The sequence below is a fragment of the Malurus melanocephalus genome, unplaced genomic scaffold (genome assembly GCF_030028575.1).
Source record: "Malurus melanocephalus ecotype Western Australia unplaced genomic scaffold, MMel_1.1 scaffold_184, whole genome shotgun sequence".
Classification (NCBI taxonomy): Eukaryota; Metazoa; Chordata; class Aves; order Passeriformes; family Maluridae; genus Malurus; species Malurus melanocephalus.
This window is the reverse complement of record NW_026623416.1, coordinates 130,931-157,200: the sequence shown is the minus strand read 5'-3', so window position 1 is coordinate 157,200 and position 26,270 is coordinate 130,931. Positions and strand designations below refer to the sequence as shown.

At 46.4% G+C, this 26,270-nt stretch overlaps 1 protein-coding gene across 3 annotated transcripts in view; it reads left to right on the top strand.

The window, feature by feature from the left end:
• The window catches only part of CORO2A (coronin 2A), a 55,335-nt gene that overhangs the window by 9,650 nt on the left and 19,415 nt on the right, over window positions 1-26,270 (top strand). For all 3 annotated transcript variants that reach the window (XM_057373039.1, XM_057373037.1, XM_057373038.1), the window contains exon 2: window positions 25,321-25,521. In XM_057373039.1, coding sequence (XP_057229022.1) covers window positions 25,321-25,521 — 201 coding nt within the window. The remainder of the gene's footprint in view (window positions 1-25,320; window positions 25,522-26,270) is intronic.

The following is a 26,270-nucleotide window of genomic DNA, read 5'->3' as shown; positions in this document are numbered from 1 at the left end:
TCTCCTGAGTTTTGTTTCGTGGTTGCCGGAGGGATGACAGTTTGAAGACTGTTTGAAGACAGCTGGTTTCCTTGCCTGTAGTACCTCCACCTCTGGAGATTTTCAGAATTCATGTGAATGATGCCATGAAAAACCTGGCCTGATTCAAAGGCTGACTCTGTTTTGACTGGAAATTTGWGCTGTGAACCATCAGAGGTCTCTTGTGCCTGTGATTCTGTCATGATATTAGGAGCAAAAGCCTGGTAATGATATTAGGAGTTAAAGCAARGAGACCCACAGCTAAAGTCCACCTAGAAAATCTGCATTGGTCCCTGTACCCCATGTCTCTTTCCCAATGTTCATGATGCATTATTGAACTTGGATGAATGGTAAGAATTCCTAACTTCCTAACTTTCTGCTGCAGTACACGTATCTGCTTTGTGAGTTGATCCACTGAATTAAGACAAAATATCAAAGGATATCCTTGAGTTTATTTTAGACATCCTTGAGGTTTCAAAGAAAAACCATTTCAGTAAATCCTATCTTGCTCTTAGCTTGGGGAATTTCTTTGTGTTGAGAGTTTTGATTTGCTGTCCAACTCCCTGGGCTTTTAGTAGACCAGGAATTCTTAAGCCTGATTGAGAAAACGCTTTTAATGTGTAAAGCGGGAATTGAAGTGGCAATTTCTCTACCTTCTCTTTCTTTCAATTTTGAGAAACCAGTAATTATTTTATGTATAGCTTTGTGTGTTTCAGAAGAGTTTAACAATGTCTTACCTTTCTTCTTGGAAGGAACCAATACTTCCTTCCCTGACGTGATTTGCAGCATGAATTTCTCCGTGGCATCATGACAGCTTGTCTTACATATAATAAAGAGCCAGCAGCATTTGTACTCTAATTTTTGCCTGTCTTGCAGTCAATCTCAGTTGTTTGCRTTTGGAAGATTAAAGACACAGACACCATACATGTGTGCAGAAAAGCAAAGCTTCCCCAGGAATTTCAGATTTTTATTTTGAGCTGTTTCTAAGCTAACTTTTCCATTACTTCTATATCCACCTGTGTCATTACCTGCTGTCCTTCCTGTGCCTGAGTTCCCTGGCATGATGGTGTCATGCAGGGTAGTGGCAGCACTCACCTGCAGTCCTTTAGCCTGCTCAGGAAGTCCTCTGTGGGACTCTTCCCACTTGCTGTCCTCTCTGGCTGAGCACGGCACTGACTCTTTTCTGGCTCTGAGAAGTTTTCAGAASTTTCCTTGATCCTGAAGACTTCCTGATACTGGAAAGCCCTAGAGGCAAATGTAATTTCATGAGCTCATATAAGATACCCACAGAAAACGGCATATTCTGATAGCTGCAGTGAGGCCYAATGTGTCCTACCCAGGGCTTTATTTCTCACTCTTCTTCACWCAGTCTTTGTTTTTGCTGCCGAAGGCATGGAAATAACATCCCAAGCTGCCTGGCCTGCRTTATGTCAGGAGTTCAAAAATTCTGCTTTAATTCACAGCCAGACTTCAAGGGCTGTTCTACCTTTATTTTTTTTTTTTCCCCTCCTCCTTTCTACTGCACTGTGAACAAGAAATTCTGTCTGGATATGTCTATAGTGCAACTATGTCTTGAACACCTCAAGCAAAGCTTTGTGCAGCTCATTGCAGACTTACCTGGTAGTGCAGAGGGGAAGGCAGAGAAGGACAACTATTTGGCTTGGAAAAGGTATGTCTGGAAAGGGATATGACTTACGGCTTTTGACATATGGCAGTATGATGGGATGGAGCGTTCAGATAGGGAGTGATTGTTCCTCTGTTTATCATTGCCCAGGACCTACAGGATACAGATAAACAGTGGAACGCATTGACACAGGATGTCGAGGATGTGGTTCAAGAAAAGCCATTAGATGAATCTGCAGGCGGAAAATCCATTAGGGTTGGCTAAACAGACAGATAAGCCTTTGGCTCAAAGAATTGGTGAGGCACAGATGCCCAGAGCTGACTCAAAGGCACAGAAAAGGCACAGTTTGTCAGTRTGGATATCAGCTATGCTGGAGAAAYRGACTGGCATGGAAAGTAGCAGCGGCAGAAGGAGAGTGAGCCTGTAGCACGGAGCTCTGCTGGGGTGTGGAGGAGCTGCCAGGGGTGCTCCCTGGCTGGAAGAGTTGAAGCTTCCTGGCTGGTGCAGTGTCACAAAGCTGGAAGATGATCAAAACTCATACTAGAGGAGATMCGTGAAGAGGCTGGCAGGAATGAATTACATAGTAATTAAATTACTACAGTATGGGAGGGGAGGCTGGTGCTCGTTGCTGGGAGGTGTGAAGAGTGAGTGGTCATGGTGGAGAGCAGTGGTGCTGAATCAAATGATCAGAGAGTGAGGCATACCTACAAGCAGTGTAAGAATGAAATACTTGGAGGAGAGGAGGTAAAGGAAATTGTGAAGACAGGTAAGGCTGAAGGTCAGAGAGGTTTCTTTGTGTGCAGCGACTGACCTCACCACTCTGCTGACTACAACTACATCTATAGTGCAAGGAAAGTACAGCTGTAGAGTGAAAGAGGTGGTACAGCACTTTTTATATCCACCTACATTTTGGATGCTTTAATTTGACTTGGCTGATTCCAGGAGCAGACAGCACACTGGGTCCTGATCCYGGAATGATTTTAATTTCATCTGGAGGGAATCCTGTCTGCATGCTCCAAGATGGCTTTGCAATTCAAACTGAAGTGCAGTAAATGGCAGCAATAAGGAAATTTGCTCCAAACCCATGCTCGCTGTCTGAATCAAACAATACTTATGTACTTGCACTGATGGATTCGTTTCAGAGTGATGGCAGTGGTTTCCCAGAAAYTGTACATTTGCCAAGCCCAGCAGGTGAATGAATGGCCACAGAATCTCATTTYCCTGGCAGGGAAAGCATGGGTAGTCTTCCCACTTAGTCAGCATCAATCAAAGCCAGACTAAAAACCAAAAAGAGCAAAACTCAACCTGCTACTGCTGCTCTAAATGATGAATTTTAAAATTTGTGATTTATAGGGTCCCRCACTCACAATGGGGTGACATCARACTGGAGACCTGTCACYAGTGGGYTTCCACAGGGCTCCGTCCTTGATCCTGTGCTCTTCAAAGKCTTCATTAACAACTTGGCTGCAGGACTGAAAGGGATACTAAGCTCTTTGCCAATGACACTAAATTGGGAGGAACTGTTGAATCCCTGGAGGCCCAGTGGAGAGAGTTTGATAAATCAGAGGGTTGGACGATCACCAACAGATGTTTAACAAGGGGAAGTGCTGGATTCTACACCTGCAATGGGGCAGCTCTGGGTGTGTGAACAGACCAGGGAAGGAGAGACTGGAGAGCAGCTCCATGGAAAGGGACCTGGGGGTCCTGCTCTGTGGCAAGCTGGACATGGGCCAGCAGTGCCCTGGCAGCCAGGAGGGCCATCTGTGTCCTGGGGTGCATCAGGTACAGCATCACAGCCGGGCAAGGGAGGGGATTGTCCCGCTCTGCTCTGACCTGGGGCGGCCTCAGCTCCAGTGCTGGGGGCAGTTTTGGGTGACACAGCACAGAACAGACATTGAGCTGTTGGAGAGTGGCCAAAGGGGGGAAATGAAGATGGTGAAGGGCATTGAGGTGAAGCCCTGTGAGGAGTGGCTGAGGGCACTCAGTCTGTTCAGCCTGGAGGAGACTGAGCAGAGACTTCATTGCAGTTACAACTTCCTGGTGAGGGGAAGAGCAGTGGCAGGAACTGATCTCTTCACTTTTGTGACCACTGACAGTACCTGAGGGAGTGGTCTGAAACTTAGTCAGAGGAGGTTTTGGCTTGATATCAGGAAAAGGTTCTTCACCCAGAGGGTGGTTGGGCACAGGAACAGGCTCCCCAGGGCAGTGGTCACAGTGCTAAGCTGGACAGCTCCAAGTGTTTGGACAATGCTCCTTCAACATAGAGTTACTCTTGGGGTGTCCTGTGCATGGACAGGAGTTGTATTTCAATGTTCTGGATGGGTCCCTTCCAACTCAGGACATTCTATGGTTCTGTGTCTGAAGAAAGCATTGGCTGTTGTGTCTATGACACCTGCCTTTGCCACACTTTCTTGCTGGCTTGTCATGCTTCAGCTAAGTGGCACCTGCTGTTACCSAGCTCAAAAGTGTGTTAGGAGTTTTGTGGAGAACAGAGAGATATCAGTTCTGATTTAATCAGCCACTCAAAGAGAAAAGCCTCAGCTGGAATCGTAACTCCACAGGCACTGCACAGTGTGGGGGAGTTTCCCACACTTCTCTTTTGTGTGGGCCCCTCATTGTTTTTCATATGCAGATAATTCTGCAAGGGAGGTGGAAGAACTCTGCAGGTTTCAGAGAATACCTCCGATGCTGCCTGCTGCCTTACAAGGGACAATGCCCTGCTGTCATTGTCCTGAGATGGACAGGGACCATTTCCCTCTAATTCTGGCTCATGACTGGGAAACTCTCAGCTGGTTCTTCTCTGGTCTAGGGTAGTAGGTACCTGTATCCTTTGCTGCCAAACCCATTTGCTGACAGAAGGATACAGCTTCTGGAAGGGCAGTTAGAGAGCCAGACTCTCCCTGGCGCTGACAACGTAATAAGGAGACAAGAATGGAAGCTGCAGCTGGAAGGAAGTAGGTCAGACCTTAAAGAAAACTGCAACCCCAGGAGGGCTGTAGGACCAGGCAGGTGGAGGCCGTCATCCTTAGGGATTTTGAAGGCTCCACATCTGTCCTGATTAGAACTCTGGGCAGGTTGACTGTGAGACTTAACTGGAGACCACAGAGGCAGGGTGTCCTACACTGTTTCTTTGCCTCTGTGGTTGTGTTTTCCTTCCTGGAAAGGACAAATCTGGGCCTGGTTAGTGCCCGCCAGCTCTTTAGCAGTTTTTATTTCCCCAGGCACTTCAGRGATGAGATCTAGACTTGGTGGCCAGGGTTTCATCTCATCCTGCCATCATTCAAGACTGTGTACAGAGCTTCAGCCATGGGGGAATGCAGTGACTTCACATTCTGTTAGATGTAAGAGCTGTATGAGATACTCAAGTGTAACCTCCAAACCCTGACACAACTCAGGAGAAACATTTGCACTTGATCTGTTTCCATTGCCTCACCATCCTGCTGGCCTCTTCAAGTTTTCTCAAGGATCTGTGTTCTGGTGGTGGCCACAACTCCTCCAGTAGGCAGAGGAGGTTTGGGAAGAAATCTGGCTAGAATCCCTTTAAGGTGGACAATCGTGACCCCCTGAACCARTGATGCTCAAGGAAAGCCTTTGCTGCAAGGAAGGCCTTGTGTACAGTAGCCTTTAGAAGAGATACCCACTGTGTCAAAGGTCCTCAGGCTTGTGTGGACCTCACAGTAAGGACCCATGGCACCAAGTGTCCCTGTCTTCTAAAGAACGTGGCAGGTTACTGAGACCCTGCTGCATCTTTTCCATGGAAAGCTGAATTTGGTTTCTGAAACTCAGAAACCACCTTGGCCTTGAGTAGCAGGAAACTTCTTTCGGTGAAACAGGAGAATGAAAGCATGGTGTTCTAGTTTCAGGAGAAATTGCTCAGCTTGCAGATTGTCTGATGATGAGTTTTTCAAGGCTGCCTTTCTAATGAGAAATTGGGAATGTCTCTGGAAGTTCATCACTTTGTTTTCAAACTGAGTTTTTGCAGGTGTGGGAGGGCAGAAGAGGCTTCTAGTTTTTACGGTTCTTTGAACCAGGATTGTTTTATTTGCTTTTCTTTTGAAATGAAGCAGGATCTTGCCAGCATGTAAAAGGTCTGTAAAATGGAATTTGCCCTCTTGWTGAATTCAGAAGTACATTAGTACTCACAAGGAAGTTGATAAGCAATAATATTTTCTTTGCTGCCCAGGTAACCAGCAGAATGAAAGGGGGTATTGTCTCTGGAGAATGCAGGCAAGACAGCTTTATCTTTCTGTACACAGACTATCTTGGAGAGCTGGAGGTGAATCAGAGGAAGGAGGAGCTTACTCTCCAAAGAGGCTGCATTGCCCCATCYTCTGCTTCAGTAATACTGCCTCCTGCCCTGCCTCAGAGCTCTGACAAGCCTAATGAAGCTGGGCAGTTTTGGGATTATTTTGGATTTTGCTAGTCTTCACACTCCCCTAACCCACTGTGGTGTCTTGTAAAGGCCATGTTGACTGAAGCCATTTGTGTCCTCAACTCACCATGTTTCTTCCTGTCAAAACTTGCCAGAACAAGGTGTTACCACTGAGTGTGAGATCATCCCTGGAGTATTCCCCTGTTCCTCCTGGGATGCTCAAATTGACCTGGCATGGCTGAGCATGAGTGTCTTCACATGCACTGAAGGATGGTCCACATGCTTCAGCTTGATTTCTAGCTGATGTTGGCTTAAAAATACGAATGGAGAAACTTCTCCTGTGACTGGGGGCAATTTGTAATGTTTCACTCCTGGTGCTTGAGTGAGAGGTGTGAACCTTCAGGAAGTGGCACTCCAGGTGCTGTTGGCAGCAGAGTGATAGTGATGCCTCGGGCTCCCTCGCTCCAGGGTGAGCCACTTTGGTTGTTGATGGGAAGGATGACACCTGTCAGGCCACTGCAGGGGAGTCCAAGGTCTGGAAACAGACCGTCCATGGACACTGACCAGCTCCTGGGCTTCCTAAGCAACCTGGAGGCTCCTGCTTTATTCCTACAATGAGGGGAAGACCAGCCCCGCCCCGTGAACTTAAATAAATATGTGTCAACTTCTGCCCCTGATGTGAAGGGAGCAGCTCTTGTGAAGGGTGTGAGGGTCCTGGTGAGCCGTGAGTTTGACCAGAGTCATCTAGGAACTCTGCAGGGCAGCTGCAGCCTGAGCATTCCCCACAAGGCTCTAGGCGCATTTCCCAAGGAGGCCAATGGGATCTCTGTCCTTGTCATCTTTCAGACCGAGCTGGGCAGTCTAAGCAATATCATCTGCCTTTTCCGAGGGCTGAGGACAGGACTGAGGACCTCTAGAACTGCCTTCTGGTCTGATGTTTCCATGTAGTTCTGTGTGCTTTACTTCTGTAATTTCTCTGCTTCTCTCACTTGTCCCAGGGGAGGCTCAAGSACACATTCAGTGTCAGGTTTGGAAGTGACCACAGGAATGAAATAAAGAAYAATAAATAAAGATGACAATTCAGCCAGTACTTCATGATGTGCACTTCAAAATGTTCTGGGGGATCCTACCCAAAAGATAGTCTTGGATTCCTCACCAGATCAGGTGACAGGAGACTCTGAGCCTCTTGGGACCTGCYTGAGGCTGTGGTGTCTGACAGTTTTTCTCTTTTCTTTCTTTGCTGCTCCTCACCATTGCTGCTGGCTGTGCTGGGATGACCCAGTTAAAAATAACCTGGCTGATCTATTTTTATGAGGCACATGTGCTTCCTTGTCCATCTTCCTGCTCTAACAGCAAAGCAAGAAGAGCACAGCCATGAGAAATACTGGGCAGTGGGGATGTGGCAATAACATGGACAAGGCRTCACCATCAGGGGGTTATTATGCTGGATGTGATTTGGCTTTGCTGCCTGCCTTGGGGAGTGCATTATGGTTTAAACTTGTGACTGAATATAAGTGCARCTGGAAAACTCAYCCAAAAAGGCCACAAGATTTTTGCTGTCTCAACCTCGTCTTCTGAAGAGTRGTGTTGTTTCACTCACTCCTGGCAGCCCTTGCAGGCCCCTGGATATCTGTCCTTAAAACTATTTTGAGGTTCACAACGCATGGCACATCTTCTAAAACAAAATAAGTTTACTCACTGTGCATTTTGCCAATTTTGAGACCTTGGTATGAATTTGGTCCTTGTTGGGCAGTCTTGTGTTCCATCATTAGAAAGATGCTCTGAGACAAACAATGTGGTGGTGATGTTTGAGGGGTGCATGGTTCTGTGGGTTTCTGGAGTTTTCTATTCAGTACAGGCTGGGTCTGCATGCAATGTTTGCCTTCCCTGGCCTAAGCCAGTAATTGGGGGATGCAAAAGTACTGAAATATTCTTCTGCTTATGGTCTGAGCAGACAATATCTGTGTCAGTGAGGGACCACTGTGTCACCTCTCCTGAGGCTGTATCCACCCAGTACCCTCTGCCATCATGGGGGAAAATCTGCTGTCTTTTTCCAGGGGCACACATGAGACCTCATGTCCTGCCCCAGCCAAAAATAAGGGGCAAGAGGGGCTGCTGTGCACTCTCAGAGAAAGCTGTTGACCTTGCTCTATTTGTGGCTAAGGCAATCAACTCATTTTAGTTTTGAGTGACTCTTTTACCTTCCTACTTCATGCCCTCTCTACTTGTGCAATGTTTCTTCTACAGCACTTCTACAGCAGAGTTGTTTTTCTTTTCACAACCAGCTTTCCAGGGCACATATTTGAGTATCTTTGCCACGCTGGAGAGCTGCAAATATTTTGGAGTGTTGTTTAGAGCTGGCTTTTCTGATGAAAGATAAGCCCTCTTGAATATGTTGTTCTTTGAGATCTGGTTTGCCGCTGTCGTTTTGTCCCCCACCATTTGTGCAGATCTGGTCCATCCCTCAGGCAGCCYGTGGCCTGTGTGATGTGCTGCTGCYTGTGGTGACAGAAGCAGTTCCCACAGCTCCTGGTGGGCTGCAGAGAAGGGACCTTTGTGCTTCTGCAGGGGACCAATGCCCAAACCAGCGTTGGTGATGGACATGGACAAAGTGCCGCTTTCCATCACCTGCTCTGCTTCTGAAAATACAGAGATTGGAGCACATGACTGATGCCTGATTTGGTGAAGGCTCTTTGCCTGTACTTCATTCTGAGGTTGCTTCATAGAGCAGGAGAAGGATGTGGTGTGTGTGCTGTGTGTCTGTGAGGCCGCCTGGTCCCTCCCGGCTGCAGGCTGTGAGCTGCTCTTGGGAAGAGACACGTGTCTGTGTCTGAAAGCCAGCTGAAACCTTAGTCTGAGCTCCCTTAATCTGAGCCCCGGAACGGTGGGTGTGGATCCTTATGGAACAAAAGACAAAGAAAGGCAATTGATAAAATCGAGGCCCATCGCAGGATGGCTGATTTAAAAGGCCGGTTCCCAGCTGGCCGGTTTAAAAGCTTCCAGCTCTGGTCGCAGATAGGGTTGTTTTTCCAACGATATGCCTCTGAGCAGCTGTAAAAAGGTCCTGCTGCCTGATAGAAAGGCATGCTGAAAGGTTTTTATTTGCTACTGTGGATTGATTGGAGTACAGATGCTCTGGAAGACGTGCTGCATTATTCATGTGGTAGATACCGTTGCTAAAAGCTAATGTACAGCCTGGAGGCTGTGAGGAGTGGTACAGTCCTTTGTGTGGTTTTGTTGATTCACTAAAGAGCCTGGAATGCTCTTAAGCTTTTTTTTCTAAATACTGAGATTGATAAAGCAAATCGAGGAATGTGAGATCACTTAGTTAATGGCTCTCCACCTGCTTTCTTGTTTACAAAAACTATTCCCAGCCTTTATTATTTTTTTTTTTCTTAATGCATTATTCATACAAAACTGCTTGCTAGGCTGTTCCTGTTTGCAAGACTTCACCAGTAACTCAGTTTTCTTTTGGGCACCAACTTCGACTGCTTCTCTATGGAGGCTCAGGTGTCTGCGGGAGGTGTCCCACTTTGGGTTCTCCACTAATGCATATTCARCAGCCTTACCCATGARATTCYCCTGGTGCACACAGATGCTGGGGCRCCCACCACCAGCAGCAGGGAGGCAGGACCTCACGCAGGGTTCAGCCTGCTGTGTTCTGATACAGGACTCTGTTTTTGTGTGAAGAGGCGCAGCAGCAGCTCGTGTGGGCAAAACTGCAGGATACGTTCTTGTGATGGGCTGCCTGAGATCCTGTTCTGGAGCCTGAATGCACGGAAGCCAGCCTGGGAACATGTCTGTTTCTGTAGCTCYCCTTGCTGCCTGCTAGCTGCTGGCTGTTGGGTGACATGGTCAAGACCATGGTCTGGTAGTTAGGTTGTCCATCTGGGGACTCTGAAGTGATCAACATCGCCTCCAAGGCAACATCTTTGTAGGCAGGGTTTTACTTCTCACACTACAGCTGTGGAAGAGACAGGGACTCAAYACAGGCTCTACCTGCCCCTCATGAGGTGTGACCGAGCCGTGAACCAACAGGTGAAAGCCACCATAGTGTTACGGTTTATTACTCTCATAACAATAAACCTCTGTAGCCTCTGATCTTTTATTATGGTTTGAGATGACACGTGCAGATGGTATTGGGTTGCTGCATAATTGTATGGTCTGGCTGACTTTGGTTCCCAAGGAATTTATTACTCGTGGCACTCCTTGATAGTGTTGTAGCACAGAAATGGAATTTGGATGGCAAGGTGTGTCCAGGGGCATGTGACTCTTGTGTGGAAATGCCTAGGAGAGTGAGGGTCCACGGCTCTGAGGGGAACCCAGCTTAAGCTGTGAGGCTCACAAACTGTTTGGTGTGGTAGGTTTGAGGGAAGCAAGACCAGAAATGAAAAGGTCTGCTCTTATTTGGCACCTGACCCAGGAGGCTGGTGTCTGGTGATGAAATTCTGAGGGCTCTGATTTTGTCTTGAAGCATCAACTCAACACAAACTGTGGTAAAACATCTGTAAAAGGTGTAACAGTTTCTCATGTGTGTGTCTTACCGATTGTAGATAACACCGATAACCCTGCTGTTTGCCTGCAGGGTTGCCTTCTTAAGGGCATACTTGTATTGCATTTTGAAACTTTGAAGATGGAAAAGACAATTTCTATTTGAAATGAAGGAGCTATGGCTGGAATAAAAGGAAGAAGAAACAAAAACGGCAATGAGTTACTTGCTGAGCTGTAAATTGTGAGCTGTAGCTGCTGTCTGGATTTCCAGAGCCATTGCTTTTCATGTACTGCAAAGCATAGACACCTTTGCTTATCCTGTTACTACCACTRGGCTTTCCAGGCCTGTTTGTGTGGRAATACATTGTCAGTAGAAGCTAAAATCTGTGATTATAATAATGCAATCACACCAGTATTGCTGGTCCTCCTTGGCATRCAGAAACTAATCCAAAAGAGGTACTTCTGACCGGAGAAGAGGAGAAGATGCTTTCATCTGTGCTGTGGACCTGGCTTTCCGTAGTAGGAGCAGCAAGACTTTGTGCAGCCCCAGAAGGCAGGATGTGACAGGAGGTGTTCTCTGGCTCACGGGTTTTTAATCTGGGCTCCTGGTGCTGTGCTGGATGTCCAGTCACAGGTGAGACACGAGGCCTCCTCCTTCTGCAGCTAAGGCTTTCTGTGAGTGCTCTGCTGGTGATATGGATCTTTGGCGTGCTAGACATTGAGCTGAGTCTTGTGTGTTAGAGAAACCTGCTCTCAGAACCCCTGGAGAACACAAGCCTGGAGATCCTGAGGAATTTAGACCCCTGGTAGGCTATGAACAACAAGCACTTTGATATCAGGACACCTGAAGAACTGCCAGAAATTAACTCAGAGCAATTGACAGGTTGTCTTTGAGGACTCTTCAGAGGACATTCCTGAGCTCTAGACACAGGAAAGCTTGAGCCTGTCTATAAGGAATGTATCAGAACAACAAGGAAAAGTGGAACACTTGGAAGAAATAATGAGATGAGAAAGGCAGCATGAGCATGGCAAAACCAATCGTGTCAACTCATTGATTTCATCTTCCAGAGGGTGGTGAGCCCAGTGGATGTGGGATCATTTATCTTGGCTTCAGAAAAATGTTATCCCACACAATTAAGATAAGAGAATGTGCATAAAACTGTCTGTGGTCAGAAATATGTAAATCTGGTGAGAGAATTACAGGTCAGAGCTTATATGTTTGGTATCAGAATGTGAGGATTTATTGAGAAGAGTTTTGCAGGGTTTTTCCTGACATATGATGCTTTTTGCATTGTCATCAGCAATTAGGACAAAGGAATAAATATAAACAGGAAACCAGGAGGAGGAGGAAGTTTGCAGAATGACAAGGGCTCTGGTTTGAAACTGCCTTGAGCTGAAGTAATGGGAAAATTAGGATGCAATTCAGCAGAGAGAGCTTTGGGTCTTCAGATGATGCAGTACCATCAGACACAGTGCAGTTCTGCAGAAAAGTGTCCAAAAGCTGCATTCCATTCCAACATGACCTAGTGACATGCTGTAGAAAGAAAATGACAGCTATGAACTGGAATATATCTGGTAAATTTTAAAGGAAGCATTGGGTGGTTCTGTCCATCCATGTTAGTGGAAGAGATGTATGCCAGTTTTAAGTGTAGCTACTCTGGTAAAATGAAATGAACCAGAGTGAGTGGAAGGAAGGAAGACAAATTCATCAGCAGTTGAGAAAATRTAGCTGACTGAAGGACAAAGGGGTAAAAACAAGAGAAGACTGGGAAGCTGTGTGCCAGCTGTGGAGGAAAGCTTGCTGCAGGAAGAAGGGCATAGTCTTTTGCCTGGGATCTGGCTAAATGGAATAAGAAGCAAGGGCCACTGATTGCACAAAAGGAGATTTAATTTTGACAGCAGACAAAAGCTGCATAAATGTAAAGGCAGCTGTCTGCTGGGTTAGATTTAGGAGGATGATGATGGTCTCTCTACTATTTGAGAATTTTAGGAAAAAAGTCCTTAGAGGAGAATGTAAAAAAATGAATGAGGACAGGAAAAAAGATGGACTCACAAGACCGTGATGATCTGCTCCTGTTCCACGAATTTATGCTTCCTGGAAGACATGTAGGCATGTAAACAGGATGGTGAAAGTCTGTTTTGAACTTAATCCTGCAGCACACAAATATAGGTTTTCCCCACTTTTCCCATTTGAGGACYTTCTTGCTAACCTCATGCTGCCTTATCTCTGTGGTGAGGAGCTATCACAGTTCTGGAATCTGAATATACCATGCCATGGTGATTTTGGGTGGTTTTACTGCACTTTGGCTTGTGAAGCTGGGCAAGGGTTTACAAAAGCTGGGTTGACTCTGCCTTTCTCACTTTTATCTGTGCATCTACCAAGTTCAACTTTTTACTTTTCGCTACTTTGACGTCATTCTTCTTTTCCCAGCCACCACAGAAAAACTGCTAACCTGCCTGTTCCTCATCTACTTGGTTTTGAGTGAGAGAAGAGAGTTCACATTGTGATCCAGCTACCTTTGCGTGCGTGACCACCCTCACCATCTAAAGGTTTTACATTTAACTCTGATCAAGCTCAGTCTGACCAGCCTGTGGTTCCCTTTTGAAGATAAGGGTGACACATTCTTTCAGTCCTCAGGAACGATACCCCATTGCCGTGAGCTTTCTAAGAAAACTAAGAATGACTTTGCAACAGCACAGGCCAGCTTCCTCAGTTTCTGTGGGTCCATCCATCAGGCCTTGTGCATATCCAGTCTGTTTAAATGCGCCCTGACCTGATCTTCCTCCAACAAGGGTCAGTCTTTCTTGCTTTGGATTTTCCACATCTCTTGGGCCCCAGGCAGCCTGAAGGCTGATCTTAGCAGGAAAGACTGAGGTGAAGAAGGCATTCAATGCTTCAGTCTTTCCAGTAGCTTCTTCTATTGCTCCTTTGTAACAAAATTACTCAGTTGTGCTTGGAACTACTTCTAGAAACACAACAGAGTTGCAGTCAGTATTTGTATTTTCTGCCTTCTCTGGGAAAAAGCAAAGTTTCACATTTCCTTTAAGAAAGGAGCTGAAAAGCTGAAGATCTGTTGTGACACCTGCATCTGCCTGGTTTACCAGTGAACAGTTTCCTTGGTACCAGAAGACTGGAAGGTGGCCCATGGAGCACCACTGCCAGGTGTTGAAACAGATAATCTGTTGAATGCTCGTCTCCAAGATCAGTTCTTGGCAATATTTCCTCCATTGGGACAGCAGTGTATTTCAACAGCCTTACCCAAAAGCTTGCACAACCCAAGAAAAGGAATACTTAAAATGAGAAGGGATAGCATGACACTTTCAACAAAAAGTTTGGATGGATGGCTGTGTTGAGGACTTCGCCTTGATTTATTGATGTACATTCTCATGGGAAGACTTTATAAATGAGGTGTCACTGAGCAGGAGAAGACTGGAGAGAGGAGCATTTGCCTTTATGATAAAAACCCACCTCATGGGGAAGCAAGAGGTGCTAGTAGGCTGAGATGTGGGTTGTCTCAGACCAATGAAGCAAAAGAATGTCTTGTTAAAGCATCCACCCACTCCTCTACCAGCCTGGCAGAATAGTTATTCTCTTGGTGTTCTGAGGGGTCTCCTCTAGTTTCTTCATAGGCTGCAAACCAGGGGCTGCCTCCCCATCTGCCTRGTGGTGCACAGGACTTCATATTTGTGAGTTCACCCCTGTAATTAATGACTCTGTCATTAAGAGACTCACAAGCCCAACCCCTCTGGTCTCCCTCTGGCTGCTGATGAATTCTCTCTGGAAGCAAAAAAGAGATGTTCCTGAAAGTACTCCCTGCTCTGCTGGTTCTCATGGTCATGCGTGGGGAGTGTGGGCAGAAGTCTGTGAGGGTAGGTCAGCCTGAAGAAGATGGTGCAGGGAACCAGGAGAGTGAGGGAGTCTCCCTTCTGGGAGTTGGCAAGGTGCAGCTGGAGAAAGCTGCAGCCATCCTGATATGTCACTGAAGACACCTTTGTCTTAGCCAGAAAATTGACCTGAATCTGCAATAAAGCTGTGCCTTACTGCTGCTTCAGATRAAAGGGAAAAGAGGACAGTGGGAACAGGATGAGGGCTGGTTAAATAGCCTGTGAATTGTGCTGGTGTGGAGAACAAATGATGAGCAGACTATGCACTGTCTGCTYATGCCTGAGCCTGTTCTGGGGTTGCTGAGTCTGTGCTGTCTTCCAAAACCATTTTGGGATGAGTGCATGCTACTTGAAGAAAACTGTACCTTACTAAAGTACTTGATTTAGCAAGAGGGATGTGTTTCCCATTCAGCKGTTTTTAACAAAGCCCTTTCATTGCCATGGAAGCTGGTGGCAAATGAGGGCACRTAAGATGGGAAATTACACGGATTGCTTATACTAAAAAGTGGCACCTGTAGACTAGCACAACAAGCAGACAGACACCTTTTGGATTGTATGCTTGCTTTGTGATCACTGTGCTCCTACCAGGGTTGCAGCCAGCAGCCTTTTCTCTGCATAAGACAAGAAGAAAGGGTGAGGAAAGCATTTGGARCGGTGTGAGGCTGAGGGTTTTAAAGGTGTCTGGAAGCAAGAAGTTCCTCTGCACACTATTTTTTCAATGCCTGTCTCTTTGAATGCTCTCGCTTAACCACAAGGGCAGGGTTACAGTAACAAGTCTTAGGGAGACAGATCTTTGCCCTGTGAAAGAAGCAGTAGTAGCCATTTTTAGATTAAATGTGATATATTTGTGTTTGCCAATACTGTCCCAGTCCAGCTGTGTGGATGTGACGTTTGGTTGCCTTARATGAGTAGCCAGCTGCTAAAGGCAGTGAAGGTGCTTGCATGTGTCTTGGTGCTTGCATGGTGTGTCCCATGCAGGTSACAGATGCCTTCTGCCAGCTGAGCTCTGATGCTGGCTAGGCACGAGCAGAAAGTTTGGAGCAGCGTGCTTAGCAGATGTTCCTCAGAGATTCATCAGGAAGAAGATGCAGCAAGAATCACTCACACCTCTCTGCTCAGAGAGGGGACAGCAATCTGTTTAAAGCTGAGATGCTGAAGCCAGGACCSTGTGCTGTGTGGAGAATTCAGAGGTCTGGTTTAGGAGCAAGTTCCACATGTCTTCCTGCTTTGACATAAATCTGTTGTGGGGACAGCAGAGTGAGGAGAGGAGAAGAACTTTTTACAGAGCTGTCGTACAGTTTGCTCTGTATGGAGCCACATAATGAAATTTACAGGGCATGTAGCTGGCTCTCAGGCAGAAAACCAGCAGTATTTAATGATATATTAATTACCTTATTTTAAATGATGTGTTTTACTGTTTCCTTTCTACAAGTCCTGGGATACTGGGAATGGGAATTTATCTCCTGTTTCCAATACATAAGTTGGTGTTCAGTGTGAGGCAKTACTGTAAGCTGACTTCATGTACATCTTGTTCTCATCATCTGGGTGCAAGGATTGTTTAATTGTCATTTACAGAGGCAAGATAGCTGAAGGGGCTTTTTGAGTCTCCCAGAGTGACTCTTCTTACCTTTTGGCATCAAGTTACATTATTCATTTTTGGATGGGGAGGAATGAATTCCAAGAGAGTAAGTGGTGTGGAAGAAAAGTGGAGGGGAGGAGAGAGATTTTAGCAGGACAGGAGAAGGATAAGATGGATGAAACTGCTGAGTGATTGCAAGAAAGAGAGAGAGAAGGGACCAGAGAAAATAGTGGATCTAGGCAGACRCTGGGAGGGACGGTGATTCTTACTTCTGTTCGATTTTATTACTGGGAGCTGAGTAAGATTTTATTTCACAAACTGTTGATAGGGATCTGAGAAGAGGACATGTGTCTTCTCAGGAGCTTTCTAGCTGTATATCCTTGTGTCCCTTTCTATCTGCTTTGTTTTTTGCATGAGGTTGGAAGTTTAAATCTCTTGTGGCTTTCTCCTTGGATGCTTGCAAACAGTTCTCTCGAGACTTGCAAGGCTGCCCTTATGGGTCTTTTGGCYATAGAAAATCACTTAAAAATGACAAGTCTGAAAGGGGAAAGGCATTACCTATGCAGTACAAGTATAGCATTCCAAGAGAGAAAGTGAAAAGGGAAACCAAGTTTTAATGGCCTTTGAGAGTGAAATGCTCATTGTAACTTTAAAAATCCCCCTTCCTAGAATTTGCATTCCTCCTTTTCTCCCCTTTTTATTTCTTTTGACCATGCATACAAGAGAAGGAATGAGGGCAGAGTGTATTTTTTCTCTGTTGGCCTCTCTGCTTTTCAAATTATCTTCTAACTTTCAAGAGACTGAGACCTCTGAGAAGTCTTTCAGACCTGTAAATTCTGTTGATTCCCTGGCAGTAAGGACACAGGAGAAACAGAGTCCAATTTGTCAGGCTGGATCACCTGAGCACCTGAAGTGCTTTCCAGAGTGGCAAGTGAGAGATAAGGGAAAGTTAGGAAACCTGCCTATGGACAACTTAAATGTTTTTCCTAGACTGTCATGTTATGTGCTTTTGCCAGGAGTGCCCTGGCACTAGGTCTCCAGAGGTTTGATTGGATTTTAACCTGTGTCTCGTGATGCCAGGGCAACTTTCATGCAACACAGGCCATGTGCAGAACAGGTTTTGAGGAGAAGGGAGGCTTCTCGTGTGAGGCTGGGGGAGCACAAAGCAAACAWAACCATTACTAATTAATCAGTTTATGTTTCTACCCTCCTCAGAGGTGTGCAGCACAAGAGAACAGAAAACAATTGTTTGGCATGGGGCTCGTACCATGCAAATGATGGATCTGTGCAAAGGAACCATTGTGTGCTCGGAACTGGAAGGCTTTCAGYGCAGGTGTTCTGAGGAGTGTGAGCATCTCATTATGGGTTTGGATGGCGAAAGGATACAAGTTTTTCTCTTCAGGAGACACTGAGCCACATTCTGGTCTCCAGAAAAGCTCTGCCTGCTCTTTGATCACTGCAGTAGTGTTTCACAGATTTCACAGAATAGTCTGAGTTGGAAGGCACCCACAAGGATCACTGAATCATTGAATTCAGTGAATGGCCCATATGATCCAGAGATTGGGAGCAGAGACAGCCACTTCTGTCTCTCTGTTGCTTACCTGAAGGCAGGCAGGCTGGAGAGCTTTCTGTTAGAATTTGCACGCTGTATTTGGACCATAAATACTGCATTGGCTTAATTGAGTGCTGGTTCTGSAATCCACACAGCCTTTATGTGCCCTGCTTCCATGCCAAGACAGGCTTGTGAGATACAAGACTCATCTGATGTGGTGCTCTACAAGCAGTGATCTGTGCTTGCACAGGCTTAGTTTGTGTGAAACTTGTGAAAGAGGCTTTGAATATCTTATGGCTGATGGAGTAGGATGCCTGTTTGTGTCACTGGAGCCAGCTGCAAATCTCCTTCCTCTACAGTCTTGATCAGTGAAACATTGATAAATGTTGGCATGGGGGGCAGAAGGGCTCAAGGACTCGTGTCTTGATGGATGTGTGTTGGGTGGATGTGTGCTGGATGCTGCCAGGCCCTGGGGTGTGCTGTGCAAGAGGATGCTTGGATTGAGGGTATAGCCCAAGTCTGGAGTTTGATCCCGCAGGAGACTGGTGTTGGCATGGGCCAGGGGCAGCTCTGGGAACAGAGAACCAGCTCTGTGCAAACAGATTTCCAGCCTGGTTAGCTTAAAAAACTTTGTGGTGCCAGAGATCCCAGACACCTTCCTGAAGGAGCTCCATGTGGCCTAGCCAAGAGGAGAAATTTCTTGCGCCCACTGGACTTGTTCAGCTCCCGTGAGTTCTCCAGGTGGTAGTTTGTGCCACTTTAAATGMTTTTGTGAATTCATTTCCTTCTTTTACTGTGATGTCATGCAGATGTGATCTCTGCTTTTGAAGGTGCCAGCCCTTTTGCTCACCRTTATCTTCAGGTCTGTGTCTGGATGGGGTGGTCTCGTCCCTCTGCAAGTCCTTTTTGCAGAATTGCTGCGATTAACTTGGGGAAAAAAAAACCTTACTTGTTTTTACAGTGCAGAGGAAAAGTCTTCAGCTCAAACTCTGCATCAAACAAACTAACTGAAATTAAGCTTTTGGCTTTCATGCACCATGATATCATTCTTAATAGTAACCCTGAAGAGTGATGTATTTGGAAGGAGCTACTGTGGCCAGTTAATGGTTGTAATGATGGCCAATGCTCAACAGCTTGAATTGCAGWGCAGCTCTTGGTATCATAATGAAGCAGATTGTTCTCAAGCAGCTATTTCTGWTTCAGGGTTCAGCTGCTTTGTCCCTGGATGTTAAAAAATTGAAATTCTGGCATTAACTACTGCAGCTGAAAATTGCTTAAAGTGGAGATACTGGGTGYGCTTCTGAGTGGGTTAGTGCAGCCAGGATGAGTGGGTGTATAGCTCTGCCACACTCCAGACATAGCAGACTTATTGCACATGAAATTAAAATTATTATCTGATTTCTCTTCCATCTCTGTGAGTCTGTTTTCTGTCCGAAGCAGGAGCAGCTGTAGGTCTGTTGTCATTRCTAGGCTCTTATTGAATCTGCCTGGGAAATGCCAGGAGAGATTAATGTCATTCTCTCTCCCACTCCTATGACTGATAAAAGTTTTGCTGCTGCCTAATTGGAAACTTCTTTGGTGCAGTTAAAACATGTGTCTTTTGACTCTCTTGTGTCCCCTAGACTTTGAAAGCAGATTATTTATATCCTCCTTGTACCAACTTGTTCTATGTTTGAAGCCTATTATGGCTTCACTCCTTCATCCCCGAAGTTTTTAGGATTTCTTGGCAGATCTCACACCTTTGATCACTGGTCCATACAGCTCTGCCCTGAATTCTCCTCTCACTCTATGGCCCCTCCTCAAAAGCAGTACCCAGTGCTGGTGTCTCTTGTCTCATGCTCATATTGCTGGTGATAGAAGCACAAGCTGAACAGAAATCCCAGTGCAGGCCAGGAGTTGGGTGGGAGCAGGCAGTATACAGCATCCTCTTCTCCACTTGTTCCATACAGTTTCTGTCCTGGAAATAGAGACAACTCATRCCATGACTGGGTACTTCATCACAAAGCCAGTCTTCCTCATTCCTTGCTTGTATTTTCAGAACAGGGAGTATGCCTGGAAGGAAACAAAATACRCTGAGAACATCCATGTTGGTAAATGGTGGGGTTGTTCAGCCTTTCCCTTTGCATGAAGTCCATGGAAAATTGTCACCAGCACTAAGCTCGTTGTTGAATCAGGATGGGTGGCAGTGGACACTCTTGGTTCCGAAAGAGTGATGATGCTGAGCCCTTGGTGTTCATTTGGCAGGTGGGGTCCTAGTACCTGATAGTCCTGCTCTGTGCACCTGGGAAGCAGAAAATGAGTCCTCTTCCTGGCTATCAGCCGTGGGATGCATGGGAGTCCTGGATCCCAAGCCTTCAGCTTCCCATAGCTGGAGATGTGCATGGCCATTCATAGGGGAATAAAGCAAGCTCTGCCTSATAGGTGCTTCTTTCCTGGGGGCACACTGTCACACTGTCACTCCTGGCCATAGTTCCCTGGGTGTGCAGAGTAGGGATCTCATCGTTCCCAATACACTCCAATTCCCCTCCTTCCAGATATGATGTGACCCCTATCATTTGTGCTTTTTTTAACCCACACCAGATACTTTTTCTGATCTGATTCTGCTCATGTGCCTCATTCTGTTTTTGATATCAGTTTTGCGATTGGTTGTTGTGGTCTTTTGTTTATTTGTTTGCYTGTGTTTTTATAATTCCCATCCTCCTCCTGGGTTAATTTTCTGCTCAGACCATGAGAAGGATGAGGCTGAAGGTGCCAGACCACAAGAAGTCCAGGAGTCTGGACTGGAGAGTCGCCTCCTACAGTGTGTGGAGCCGCACCCAAGAACTGGTATTTGTAGGAGATAAGGTGCCCATCAATCTTCTTTCAGGCCTTTCCCAGGATGTAAGGAAAATGATTTCCTGGTCTGCTCCTGCCAGGGATATCAAAGATGAGAAAGGGTRAAATAAAGACCCTGCTCCTGTGAATCTTCATAAAATACTGTGTGCCAGAGTAGAAGATGCTCTCAGTTTGATCTGGATTAGGGTACCGTATGCCTGGGTTTCCTCAAACATATTTCAGTTTTTCCATGTGGTTATTTTGTCCAGGACCAAGATAAATTCATCCAGAATTCACAAATGTCATGTATGGTTGTAATGGGTTGACCCAGGCCAGATGTCAGGCATCCACCAAAACTGCTCACTCCCTCCTCTCTGCAGCTGGACAGAGGAGAGAAAATTTAACAAAGGGTTTACGGGTTGAGATTGAGGACTGRGAGAGAGATCATTCATCAAACACCATCTCAGGCAAAACAGGCCAAACTTAGAGATATGGAGTGAATTTACCATGGACAAAATCAGTGCAGGATAATGAGAAGTAAAACAAACCCTTAAAAACACCTTTCCCTCATCTCTCCCTCTTCTCAGCTCCACCTCCTACCCCAGCAATGCAAGAAGACAGAGAATCAGGTTGTGATTCATCACCCAAGGCTTTTCCCTCTGCTGAGGGAGAGGAGCTGTTCCCCAGCTGCACTGTGGGGTCCCTCCCGTGGGGGACAGTTCTCCATGAACTTCTCCAATGTGGCTCCGTCTCAGGAGCAGCAGCTCCCTGTGAACTGCTGCAATGGGAATCCATCCCATGGGCACCAATCCCTCTCAGGCTGCTGAGTGTGGGCCCCTGTTCCATGGGGTGCAGTCATTCAGGGACAGGCTGCTCCAGCCTGGGAGCAGGGCCCCTCTGTCCATGGACCTCCCATGGGGTCACAGCCTCCTCTCAGGCATCCCCTGCTCCAGTGTGGGGCTCTCCACGGGGTGYAGGATCTCCAAGGGCTGCAGAGGTGCAGTTCCTTCACCGTGGTCTGCACCATGGACTGCAGGGGAATCTCAGCTCCCGTGCCTGGAGCAGCTCCTGCYGCWCCTTCTGYACTGAYYCTSCTGTCTGCAGAGTTGTTCCTCTCACATGTTCTCACTCTGCACTTCTCTGACCACATTACAACTGCACAATCCTTTTTGTTTTGAAATCTTCTTACATATGTTATCAGAAGCATTACCATAATTTCTAGCCCAGCCCAGCCTTGGCTGCAGCACACTCATCTTTGGCGCTATCAGGGATTGGCTCTGCTGGGCATGGAAGAAGCTTCCAGCAGCTTAACACAGAAGCCACCCCGGTAGATTCCCATCACTACCAAAACCAGGCCGTGCAAAACAAATACAATTGTGCAGGCAAATCTATAATCCTAGTGTAAGYGGAATGCAATAGGAAAACCAGGCATGTTCTGGCCTATGGTGAAGCACAMGTTCAGTCAGCTGGACATGCATATGCCTGTTTGTTTTGTCTGACATTTCCTCAGGAGTAGTAAATATGCCACAGCATGGCTCTCCCAGGACTGCATTCAAATGCTGCAGACATCCCTAGGCTTCACAACCCTAGAAGCTCCTTTGCTAGCTCCTAGAAGGAGCTCACTCCTTTGGCAAGAGCTAGGACATTWGCAGTCATGTATTGCATGAAAAGATGAGTCATGAAAAGCTAACTTTCCATAAACAGCCTGGTGAAAGAGTGAGAGCTAAAGCAAAGTTCCTTCAGTACTACTGCATCGTATCTCTGAAGACAAGTGGTGGAACAGGATTCTCAGCCTCCAACTGCCTKTTCTTTAGAGGTCACACAAACATTTTGGTGGTCATGTTTGGTAAGCACCAAGGAGGCTGTGCTTGAGGGTTCAAAAATACCTCAGTGGTTTTCTAGGCACCGTTTCAGGTGCCAGAAAGAAGAATCCCACCTCTTCTGAGCACTGGCTGAGATTTGCTATTGCTTTGCTTTTTCATTGTATAATTTCAGACTCAGCTGCTGGGCAATATGGCTCTGTCTTAAAACAAAAAAAAAAGAGAATCAAGAAACAGATCAATTCCTGCTGGATTCCCTTCTGCTCTTCCTTGTATGATCTGTTGCAGAGGGTACTTGCTGCATCAAGCTTTCATGAGGTTTTCTCTTCACTGTAGTTGAGACTCTCCTCACAATCGGCCTCTCAGAGTAGCCCATGGTATGTTATTCTTTTAGAGGCAAGACTCCAGGACCTCTTTGCAGCTTCCAGAAAAGATCTGCTTAATGTTCTTTGCTGGAAGAGGTGGGAATGATRATCACAAAGGTCCCAGGACTTGGTCCCTGAGAGCTGAGTGAGAAAACATTGCTTCACATAGTCTTTACATCAGCTATATGATTAGAAATACATGAGCAATGGTATAATCTGCATTGTCTCCCTTCGTCCCAGTTCTCCCCTCCCACACAGAGAGGCTGGCAATACTGGGAATTAGGTCAGGATGATGGGGAGGGAAGGCAGGAGGCGATTCCTGGATTGCAAAGGTTATGCTGCCTTCCTTCTTTCTCTAGGATGCCAATGGCTCTGTGCTGTGCTGGCAGAGGGTCARTGATCCTTTCACCAGTCACTTTTATCCTTTTGTCAGTTCAGGATCACTCTGTGTGGTGACACCAGAGGTCTGAGCAGCAAGTGAGGGAGGTCTTCTGCCTCTTTGACYAGAGGAGAGGTCCCAGACTTCAGTTCCAGCTGCTTCCCAAAATATGCTGTCCATGTGTGCTGCCCAGTGTGCGGGGGGTGGTCTGCATGTGCCCTCCCTGGGCACCATGGCATCTTGCTGTCCCTCAAGCAGGTGAGGTGAGCTGGGGATCCCTCAGCTCTGGCTTCAGACCTTACCCAGTGCTGCACACATGGGATTTTCAGTACCTTGGATCCTCTGTACACTGGGGCCAACTCTCCAGTGCAGGGAGRAAGCTAATGCCGTTAGGCCAAAAATGTTCAGGGAAAGCATATTGTTAAAGGACTGTGCAAAACATTTAATTTGCAGACACTATAAAATGAGCAAATATGCCTTTTCATTCTTTGGAGTTGATAGTGCCAGTTTTTGCAATGTAAAACCAACCCTGTCTTACTGACAAAATGTTAGTGTATTTTTCATCACTTTCTCCCCCATTCCTTGTACCAGTTGCTCTTTGCACTGTTTTGAAAATGGTTGCCTGTCCAAGCGGCAGTTTTTATGAATGAGGAAGAAATGTGTTGTCATCATTTCCTGTCAGAGGAACAGATCAGAAAGYTGAGCCTGCAAGGCACCCTCAGGTTTATTGGGTTGAAAGTCTGCCTGTGTGGGTGTGCATCTCGGTGTTCTGGCATTTTCAGGTACAAGAGACACGTGGCTGRGATCCAGGGGCCCTAAAATCACAGGATCACAGGATAGCTGAGGTTGGAAGTGATCCCTTGAGATCATCTAGTCCAACCCTTCTTCTCAAAGCAGTCAACTAGGAAAGTTGCCCAGGACCATACTTCCAAGGATGGAGACTCCATAACATTTTTGGCAATCTGTGCCGRTGTTTGACAACCCTCACAGAGGAAAAATGTTACATTGCATATAAATGAGGTTCTCTGAATTTCAGTTTGTCCCCATTGCYTCTTGTCCAGTTGTTGGGCACTGCTGAGGAGAGGCTGACTCTATCTCTCTGCTACCTCTTCTGAGATATTGGTATGCATTGAAACTGAAGCACTGAAACCAGACCACACAAAACTCAACTCAGGAGCAGGACAGCTAGAAGTTCCTTGCTGCYGGGCAATAAATTTTGGAAAGATAATGGTCCTGCTGTTGGACCATTAGAAGAAGCAACTGGACAACACAGTGATTTTTTACYCCCTGGTGTGAGTAAATTTAACCACTAAAGCTGTAATGAACATGAGATCGTTTGAGAACGCTGTACCTCTGGGGCAGTTTGGGAAGCTAGCCTTAGCCTGCTTTCTGCTTGTTAGCATCCCTTCTTCCAAGGTTAGCGTTCAGGATTGCTGCTTTCTTTTTCAAATAATTTGCATTTCTTCATTTTTGTTTGGGACAGGTAGCTCTCACTGCATCAAAAATCCTTTGCACCTAACGTTTTCTGCAGAAGACATTTATTCAGCCAAAAATATGGACAAATGCAGGGTTAACATAGGCAAAACATGTCAAGATAAAAGAGAGCAACAAAGATGACTGTGAAAGCAACTGGTGATCTGCCAGGTCTGTTACAGGCATGTGTATTTGTCCAAGGTGGGGCTGACTCTGAGCTGCGTCAGTGGATTGGGAGGAGGCAGGAAATAGGATAGAACTTGTGTCCTAGTACTGTTCGCGGCCCAAACCTTCCAGTGTGGCACCGGATGTGAACTTTGTGTTGTTGAATGCTTGTAAAACTCCAGTTCGGCTGCCCAGTATCAAGCAATACAGTTGCTCAGCCTTTAGTAGTCATCCCAAGAGGATGTGATACCATGCCAGCAGCATGGACATTTTAGTTTAGAATTGCTTAGCTCTCTGCTTGTCAGGTGATGATGCACTTGGTTTCCTGCCATTGAGTGCATGCATGCTTCCCTTCACCTTTCACCCCTCTGAGCTGCCTAAGCTTTGCTGTAGCTCAAAAGCTGCTTGCTTGGGCTCCCTTGTCAAATTGGAGTATTGTTGATCCAGCATCACTGATAATACTGTTCATCAATTGYACATTAAAGAGGTCTATATGGGGCAAAGCCGTGCCCTCTCCCAGTCCTTGCCCATATTCTCAGCTGTGTGAGGTGCTCTTTCCTCACCTGTAACATTATCTGCACTCTCCTCTCTCCATCAGGGATGTGCAACAAGGTTATGACAACAGGTGGGCACCAGAGGAAAGTGTGCCTACTGCTTGCTGTCTGAGGTGTGGTGTGAGCAGCCTAAGCGGGGAGGGCGAGCCTGTGGTGGGGACAGGGGAGTTGGGCTCTCCCAGCCTTTTCCAGGGTGGCCTGTCCTTATGCCGTGTTTGTCCCCTCGCAGATGTCGTGGCACCCGCAGTACCGCAGCTCCAAGTTCCGCCACGTGTACGGCAAAGCCGCCAGCAAGGACAAGTGCTACGACTGCGTGCCCATCACCCGCAACGTCCACGACAACCACTTCTGCGCCGTGAACCCCAACTTCATCGCCGTGGTGACCGAGTGCGCGGGCGGCGGCGCCTTCCTCGTCATCCCCATCAAGCAGGTGAGCTCCCCAAGGCGAGCTGGATGTCGAGACCATGTCAAGAGGCTGGAGGAGGGACAGGCTTTCCCAGGGAGCTAGGTCAATTCGGTTAATGGTGTTGCCCAAATTGCAAAATGTTGGAAGAGGCCCCGGTTGTCCTAGCAGGTGATTCCTGTTGTGCGTGTGGTTATGTGTCTTGCATTGCTGCTTGCAGATTTTTGACACCTTTCTTCATTTTATAACTCATTTGCTTTTCTTGTATAATAATGTGCTGTTCAGATGTTTGTCTCCTGGGAGAAGCTGCAAATTAAAAAGTATTTAGTGGCTACAGAGGGCAAAACCAGAAAGATGCTTTAGCGACATGGATTCAGCTGTGACCAAAGGAGTATATGGTATGTTTTGTTCTACCATCTCCTTTGTGAAAGAATGGAGACACAGTTATCAAGCAATGAAGCTCTTAAACTTCAAGCATTGATGSTGTGTTTTCCTTTTCAGAAACAAATCCCAAGTATGTGAGTTTTGATGACTTAGGATCTGATGAGAGGGAGAAGCTGGCTGTCTGATGTTTATTGCTTCAGTAAAATTAGGCATGCACTGATGTGGATTAACTTCAATTGAGATTATGATCTCTCTGGAATCAGGACAGAACAGATGAAAGGCAAAAGTTCAGCCTTTAATTAAAAGTTAATTGRTGGTGTTATTGCAATGCTACTTTTTCAATATATATTTGCTAAGGATGAAAGTGAACTGGCTATGCTTGAAGAACCTAT